General features: G+C 44.8%; 2 protein-coding genes across 2 annotated transcripts; one reads left to right on the top strand and one right to left on the bottom strand.

The window, feature by feature from the left end:
* Nucleotides 1-4099: 4099 nt before the first annotated feature.
* Nucleotides 4100-5393, top strand: LOC122411332 (uncharacterized). Its single transcript, XM_043420076.1, has 4 exons — nucleotides 4100-4238; nucleotides 4662-4903; nucleotides 4983-5184; nucleotides 5259-5393. Exons 1-4 carry the CDS (start codon nucleotides 4100-4102, stop codon nucleotides 5357-5359), a joined length of 684 nt encoding a protein of 227 aa, XP_043276011.1. The 3' UTR covers nucleotides 5360-5393.
* Nucleotides 5394-5421: 28 nt separating this feature from the next.
* Nucleotides 5422-6428, bottom strand: LOC122411331 (myb-like protein X). The gene is made up of 4 exons (XM_043420075.1): nucleotides 6202-6428; nucleotides 5963-6083; nucleotides 5738-5845; nucleotides 5422-5577 (listed from the first exon to the last, which is right to left on the bottom strand). Exons 1-4 carry the CDS (start codon nucleotides 6426-6428, stop codon nucleotides 5422-5424), a joined length of 612 nt encoding a protein of 203 aa, XP_043276010.1.
* Nucleotides 6429-7867: the final 1439 nt, after the last annotated feature.

Here is a 7867-nt window from a genome sequence, read left to right as displayed (position 1 = left end):
AGTTCTGTGTGTTTTTGTTGTATTTATTCATATACAGGGTGATTTTGAATAGCATATAAACCCGTGACCAGCGTGTTCGGGACGCGATTTTGAACGAAACTGCAAAGGGATTTTTTTTTTAGAGCCATAGTTTTTAAATGGCAAGCATTAGAATTTGCGCTTTTTGAACCAATAGGAAGACCGCTTTCATCGATAATACGCGATGTCTCAGTTAGACTATACTCACACATCAAAGACGAAGAGTATTGTCTTTTGTTTGAAAGGCAACGTCTCGCGGTACACCTTCCACGCGCAAAGCTTTTGTCCTTCGTGTAGAGTCAGCATGGAAATTAATTGACCATACTGACGTAACTCATGATCGGCTGATGTTTTATTTACGTAGGACAGCTTGCTACTATCGGTTAAAAAGTTTACCGTTGGCCGATAACTACTGCTTTATCATCGTTCAAGACGATAACGTAGGGTTGATTGAAATAAATCGTGACAGCAAAATTAGTATAAGATTTCGTTCAGTATGAGAGGGGCCCTAAAACCAGGACGAAGGACGAAGACGAGAGCGAATACGTGAACGAGTACGCGAACGAAAACGAAGACGAGAACAACGACGAGGACGAGAATATGGACGAGGATGAAAACGAACGACAAATATGACGACGAGGATGGGGACGAAAACGAGAACGAGTACGAAGACGAAAACGAGAACGAGTACTCGTCCTCGTCCTCGTACTCGTTCTCGTTGTCGTCCTCATACTCCTCTACGTACTCGTCCTCGTCTTCGTACTCGTTCTCGTTTTCGTCCTCGTCTTCGTACTATTCCTAAGACGAAAACGAGAACGAGAACGAAAACGATTACGAGAACGAGTACGAAGACGAAAACGAGCAACGAAAATGCGGACGAAAACCAGCGACGAGTACGAGAACGAGAACGAAAACGGATACGAGGACGAGTACGAAGACGAAGACGAAAACGAAAACGAGAACGAGTACTCGTCCTCGTCCTCGTACTCGTTCTCGTTTTCGTCCTCATACTCCTCTACGTACTCGTCCTCGTCTTCGTACTCGTTCTCGTTTTCGTCCTCGTCTTCGTACTATTCCTAAGACGAAAACGAGAACGAAAACGATTACGAGAACGAGTACGAAGACGAAAACGAGCAACGAAAATGCGGACGAAAACCAGCGACGAGTACGAGAACGAGAACGAAAACGGATACGAGGACGAGTACGAAGACGAAGACGAAAACGAAAACGATTACGAGGATGAGTACGAAGACGAAAACGAGCAACGAAAATGCGGACGAAAACCAGCGACGAGTACGAGAACGAGAACGAAAACGGATACGAGGACGAGTACGAAGACGAAGACGAAAACGAAAACGATTACGAGGATGAGTACGAAGACGAAAACGAGCAACGAAAATGCGGACGAAAACCAACGACGAGGACGAGAACGGAAACAAAAACAGAGGCGAGAACGAAGACGAGAATGACGACGAGGACGAAAACGAGAACGAGTACGAAGACGAGTATGAGGACGAAAACGGGAACGAAAACAGAGACGAGGACTAGAATTAACAACGAGAACGAACGAGAACGAAAACGAGACCAAAGACGAGGACGAGTACGAAGACGAAGACGAGGATGAGAACGAACGACGAGGACGGGGACGAAAACGAGGACAAGGGCGAGTACGAAGATGAGAACGAATATGACGACGAGAACGAGTATTCGTTCTCATCTTCGTACTCATCCTCGTCCTCGTCTTCGTACTCGTCCTCATCCTCGTCTACGTTCTCGTTCTCGTTTTCGTCCTCGTCCTCGTCTTCGTACTCGTCCTCGTCCTTGTCTACGTTCTCGTTCTCGTTTTCGTCCTCGTACTCGTCTTCGTACTCGTTCTCATCTTCGTACTCGTCCTTGTCCTTGTCTACGTTCTCGTTCTCGTTTTCGTCCTCGTTCTCGTATTCGTCTTTGTACTCGTTCTCGTCTTCGTACTCGTCCTCGTCCTTGTCTTCGTCCTCGTCTTCGTCGTCGTCGTACTCGTACTCGTTGTTCATTTTCATCGTTTGTTTTCGTCCCCGGTGTCGTCGTTCGTTCTCGTTTTCGTCCTCGTACTCGTTCTCGTCCTCGTTCTCGTCTTTGTTCTTCGTTCTCGTCTTCGTCCTCGTCCTCGTCTTCGTCGTCGTCGTCGTACTCGTCCTCGTTGTTCGTTTTCATCTGTTGTTTTCGTCCCCGTTCTCGTTTTCGTCCTCGTACTCGTCTTTGTTCTTCGTTCTCGTCGTCGTACTCGTCCTCGTCGTCGTCTTCGTCCTCGTCCTCGTCTTCGTCCTCGTCTTCGTCGTCGTCGTCGTACTCGTACTCGTTGTTCATTTTCATCGTTTATTCTCGTCCCCGTTCTCGTCGTTCGTTCTCGCTCGTCCTCGTCTTCGTTCTCGTTCTCGTTTTCGTTTTCGATCTCGTACTCGTCGTTCGTTCTCGTCCCCCGTCGTCGTCCTCGTCTTCGTTCTCGTTCTCGTTTTCGTTTTCGATCTCGTACTCGTCGTTCGTTCTCGTCCCCCGTCGTCGTCCTCGTACTCGTCTTTGTTCTTTGTCCTCGTCCTCGTCTTTGTTCTTCGTTCTCGTCGTCGTACTCGTCCTCGTCGTCGTCGTACTCGTCCTCGTCGTCGTCTTCGTCCTCGTCCTCGTCTTCGTCCTCGTCTTCGTCGTCGTCATCGTACTCGTACTCGTTGTTCATTTTCATCGTTTATTCTCGTCCCCGTTCTCGTCGTTCGTTCTCGCTCGTCCTCGTCTTCGTTCTCGTTCTCGTTTTCGTTTTCGATCTCGTACTCGTCGTTCGTTCTTGTCCCCCGTCGTCGTCCTCGTACTCGTCTTTGTTCTTCGTCCTCGTCCTCGTCTTTGTTTTTCGTTCTCGTCGTCGTCTTCGTCCTCGTCCTCGTCTTCGTCGTCGTCGTCATACTCATACTCGTTGTTAATTTTCATCGTTTATTCTCGTCCCCGTTCTCGTCGTTCGTTCTCGCTCGTCCTCGTCCTCATCCTCGTCGTCGTAGTTGTACTCGTCTTTGTTCTTCGTTCTCGTCTTCGTCCTCGTCCTCGTCTCCGTCGTCGTCGTCGTACTCGTACTCGTTGTTCATTTTCATCGTTTGTTTTCGTCCCCGTTCTCGTTTTCGTCCTCGTACTTGTTCTCGTCCTCGTACTCGTCTTTGTTCTTTGTCCTCGTTCTCGTCGTTCGTTCTCGCTTGTCCTCGTCTTCGTTTTCGTCCCCGTCCTCGTCATTCATTCTCGTCGTCGTCCTCCTTATCCTCGTTGTCGTTTTCGTACTCGTCCTCGTTGTTCATTTTTTGTCGTTCGTTTTCGTTCTCATTCTCGTATTCGTTCTCGTCGTCATTCTCGTCTTCGTTCTCGCCTCTGTTTTTGTTTCCGTCCTCGTTCTCGTCTTCGTCCTCGTTCTCATTTTCGTCTTCGTCCTCGTACTCGTTTTCATTCTCGTTCTCGTAATCGTCGCTGGTTTTCGTCCACATTTTCTTTGCTCATTTTCGTCCCCGTTCTCGTCGTTCGTTCTCGTTTTTGTCCCCGTTCTCGTCGTTCGTTCTCGTACCGGTATTCGTACTCGTCGTCATTCTCGTCTTCGTCCTCGTTGTTTCTTTCATCGTTCGTTTTCGGTCCCCTCTTAGTCCTGATTTTCGCCCCCGTTTTCATCCCGATAATCGTTTTTCGTTCTCGTCCTAGTCCTGACGTTCGTCTTCGTTTTCATCCCCGTCGTCGTCGTTCATTTTCGTCCTCCTCTTCATACCCGTTCTCTTTTTCTCTCGTCCTAATCGTTTCCGTCATCCTCTTTATTCTTGTTTCTCATCGTTTTGCATATTTGCAAGATACGCAAAAAAATGAATTTTGCAAATTCGTTATCAGCAACTGAAAAAACAATATTCTGAAAATTTTTCGATTTACCAAGCTATTTGCGATCTTTAGTTCGTACAGACAAAATTAATTCGTACAAGTATATGTACATGAAGCACTTCGGCGATCGATCGCAGAAGTCGGCATTGTTTTGTTTTCGACGTCAAGAAAATCAGGTGTCATCAAAGATTCATTCGAAGATTCATTCGAAATGTTTTCTCTCGTATTTTGGACAGATAACAAGTCGGTCAGCGTCGAACCAACGGAGAGAGTGATAAATTCTTCTGGATTTAAAGCCCGTGTGAAATGGGGAAAAAAAAAATATGACGCTGTCATACTAGCCCAGTCAGGTAACTTTGAATTTTATTTGACGGACTTTTTTTACGAGACCGTTCTAATGAATAGCAGTATGGAATTTTTGTTTATATTTTCGTTTACAATAACTCCCTCGTTTTTTCAACCCATAATACCGATTCCTTCAATAAAGGATCGAGTTATGGTCATAGGAAAGTCGATAGAATTTAATCTCACATCTTACAAGATTCTCTGCCCTTTTTTTTCCGTCGAACGTTCCTCGCGAAATTTCAATTTTCCAAATATGGTTTTTTTGTAAATCTATCTCAATCAACATAATTGCAGCAGTTTTGAAGGGAAAGTATCGTGCATATTTTTTGGCAGCTTCACGTTTATAAAAAAAAGAATTCCCATTTAATTTTTCGATCGAATATTTCCTCAAGCTAAGGTTTCTCAATAAACTCTTTGACTCGTCTCAGATGATGAGACCTGGATAAAAAACCTGTCCGTGAATAGGCAGGGTATTATCACGGGTTATATAGGAGAGGGTGTACCGGCGAATCTGTCTACCGAGCCGACTGATGAAGTAAACCACGATGAAACCGACCAAGAAGAACAGGACACTGAAGTACAGGACCATGAAGTACATGATATTGGAGTACGAGACACGGAAGTACAGGGCAATGAAGTACGTGATACTGAACAAGAGAATTTAGCAACGGTACATCCCACTTCGTTTTCTTTTGGAAACAGAAAAATAAATAATAGGACAATAAATAATTTGCTCCCAACCAATATAGACTGAATTGGTGCCAAACTCCGGGGTGCTCATAGCGCCGAATATCCTGCGCGGGATAACGCAAAAACACCGAAAGGATGCACGTAAAATGGCAGGGGCCTTGATTAAGGCACTTATCGTCAGAGACGATTTGAAGAGAATGTGCGCAATGGGGAGTAAAGAATATTTGCCCATACCACCGGAAATAAGAAAAGCAGTTGAAAGTAAGTACATCGGGGTTACTTCCTTGAAACAATCCATCATTGTCTCTATTAAAAATAAAAATATTAACTTTCAGAGTACGTTTATCAAACCGTCGAAAGCGAGAATCAGCTGACGCACGAAGAATTTAAGCGCTGCCTAACACGACTGTGTTCCAATTTGCGAACGCGGAAATAAAAAAAAAACACTCGTGAATTGTAGGGGAACGATATACGACAAAATTAAATTGTGTGACTTCATCAATAAATAAATAATAAAAGGAATATTCGCATATTGTTTTTCTCCTCATTCTCGTCCTCGTCCTCGTCTTCGTTCTCATTCACGTTTTCGTCCTCGTACTCGTCTTTGTTCTCGATCTCGTCGCCGTACTCGTCCTCGTCGTCGTCGTACTCGTACTCGTTGTTCGTTTTCATCGTTTGTTTTCGTCCCCGTTCTCGGTTTCGTCCTCGTACTCGTCTTTGTTCTTCGTTCTCGTCGTCGTACTCGTCCTCGTCCTCATCTTCGTCGTCGTCGTCGTACTCGTCTTCATGCTCGTCCTCGTCTTCGTCCTCGTACTCGTCTTTGTTCTTCGTTCTCGTCGTGGTACTCGTCTTCATGCTCGTCCTCGTCTTCGACCTCGTACTCGTCTTTGTTCTTCGTTCTCGTCGTCGTACTCGTCCTCGTCTTCGTCCTCGTCCTCGTCCTCGTCTTTGTTCTTCGTTCTCGTCGTCGTACTCGTCCTCGTCGTCGTCTTCGTCCTCGTCCTCGTCTTCGTCCTCGTCTTCGTCGTCGTCGTCGTACTCGTACTCGTTGTTCATTTTCATCGTTTATTCTCGTCCCCGTTCTCGTCGTTCGTTCTCGCTCGTCCTCGTCTTCGTTCTCGTTCTCGTTTTCGTTTTCGATCTCGTACTCGTCGTTCGTTCTTGTCCCCCGTCGTCGTCCTCGTACTCGTCTTTGTTCTTCGTCCTCGTCCTCGTCTTTGTTTTTCGTTCTCGTCGTCGTCTTCGTCTTCGTCCTCGTCTTCGTCGTCGTCGTCATACTCGTACTCGTTGTTAATTTTCATCGTTTGTTTTCGTCCCCGTTCTCGTCGTTCGTTCTCGCTCGTCCTCGTCTTCGTTCTCGTTTTCGTTTTCGTTCTCGTCACCGTTCTCGTCGTTCGTTCTCGCTGGTCCTCGTCTTCGTTCTCGTTCTCGTTTTCGTCTTCGTACTCGTACTCGTACTCATTTTCATTCTCGTTCTCGTAATCGTCGCTGGTTTTCGTCTGCATTTTCTTTGCTCATTTTCGTCCCCGTTCTCGTCGTCATATTCGTCGTTCGTTTTCATCCCCGTTCTCGTCGTTCATTCTCGTCCTCGTATTCATCGTCGTCGTCATTCGCGTCTTCGTCTTGCCTCTGTTTTCGTCGTCTCCCCCGTTCCCATCGTCGTCGTGGTCCTCGTTCTCGTCTTCGTCCTCGTTGTTCATTTTCGTCCCCGTCCTCATCGTCATTCTCGTCTTCGTTCCCGCCTCTGTTTTTGTTTCCGTCCTCGTCCTCGTCGTTGGTTTTCGTCCGCTATTTCGTTGCTCGTTTTCGTCTTCGTACTCGTTTTCGTAATCGATTTCATTCTCGTTCTCGTCTTCGTCTTCGTACTCGTCCTCGTACTCGTTTTCGTCCGCATTTTCTTTGCTCATTTTCGTCCCCGTTCTCGTCGTCCGTTTTCGTCACCATTCTTTTACCAATAAGAGATTTTTGTACTTACATAATTTGTGCTAAACCTAATAGTTTCCGAAAACCAAATTAGCTTATATTTTTGTAGAATATTCACGTTCTTGCTGCCATATTATAAAAAAGAGTGGTTCAATGATTACATGAAAATTCCCTGAATTTCCAAAATATAAAAAAAAATTTATTTGCCAATTTTTTTTTGTTTTCTTAAAAAATTTAAGGGTATAATTTTGACGAGAAAAAACTCCGAAAATTCGGCTGCAACTCGAAATGATCTCCTCAAAGTTTTTGGAAACGAGAAACTGAATACTCTGGTTTTTATCTTTTCATTTTAATAACGATTGAATTTTTCAATCTATCGTTGATTGTGTAGTGGCTTGAAAATAAATAAATAGAAAAAAACCTCATTTCTCTCCAATTTCCGAATTTCAACTTCGTTGCAAAAAACTCCGGAAAGTATCTAAAGTTATCCGTAAGAATGTTGAAATTCGGAGATTGTCTGTTACTCTAATCGTGGTGTTCTAACCGTTGTAGGTGCCCCATCGTTCCCGTAATTCGTGAGTAGATCCGGACTCGTTAGCCTTCTGTAATCGTCATATTTTACATCGTCGCTCGGATGTCTTTCCCTTCGAGAATATTTTTCGCGGTACGTTTGGGATACCGCAAGCGCATTATCATTCGATTTTATGTAGCATTCTACCATTTCGGTATACTCCTGAGCTGAATATTCAACCATTGTTACGAAACTATAATCCTCTTCGAAAAAATAACTATCACCCAACACTCGACTAAGAATCGTGCAAAAACGAAAAAAAATATAGCTGTATCGATTTCATTTTTTTTCGTTGCCGTACCTATCGATACATCGAAAAGCGTTTTTCTTCTGTTTTGTAAATAAAATCGATGCAGCAACGTTTTTGTTTTGTTTTGGCATCATTCTCGGTCGAGTTGTTGAGTGCGTGTTTGTTATTTCTCCAAAGAAGATTATTATTTGATACAAATG

The sequence above is a fragment of the Venturia canescens genome, chromosome 5 (genome assembly GCF_019457755.1).
Source record: "Venturia canescens isolate UGA chromosome 5, ASM1945775v1, whole genome shotgun sequence".
Lineage (NCBI taxonomy): Eukaryota > Metazoa > Arthropoda > Insecta > Hymenoptera > Ichneumonidae > Venturia > Venturia canescens.
Note: the sequence above shows the minus strand (reverse complement) of the source record. Positions and strands in the feature narration are given on the sequence as shown.

What these genes read in the sequence shown, in the direction of transcription:
- LOC122411332 (XM_043420076.1), top strand. Translation starts at nt 4,100, where the DNA reads ATGTTTTCTCTCGTATTTTGGACAGATAACAAGTCGGTCAGCGTCGAA. An exon ending in AACAAGAGAATTTAGCAACG is followed by an intron (nt 4,904 to 4,982) that starts GTACATCCCACT and finishes CAACCAATATAG; the next exon opens with ACTGAATTGGTGCCAAACTC. An exon ending in AATAAGAAAAGCAGTTGAAA is followed by an intron (nt 5,185 to 5,258) that starts GTAAGTACATCG and finishes ATTAACTTTCAG; the next exon opens with AGTACGTTTATCAAACCGTC.
- LOC122411331 (XM_043420075.1), bottom strand. Translation starts at nt 6,428, where the DNA reads ATGCAGACGAAAACCAGCGACGATTACGAGAACGAGAATGAAAATGAG. An exon ending in AAAATTAACAACGAGTACGA is followed by an intron (nt 6,084 to 6,201) that starts GTATGACGACGA and finishes ACGGGGGACAAG; the next exon opens with AACGAACGACGAGTACGAGA. An exon ending in AGAACGAAGAACAAAGACGA is followed by an intron (nt 5,578 to 5,737) that starts GTACGAGGACGA and finishes ACGAACAACGAG; the next exon opens with TACGAGTACGACGACGACGA.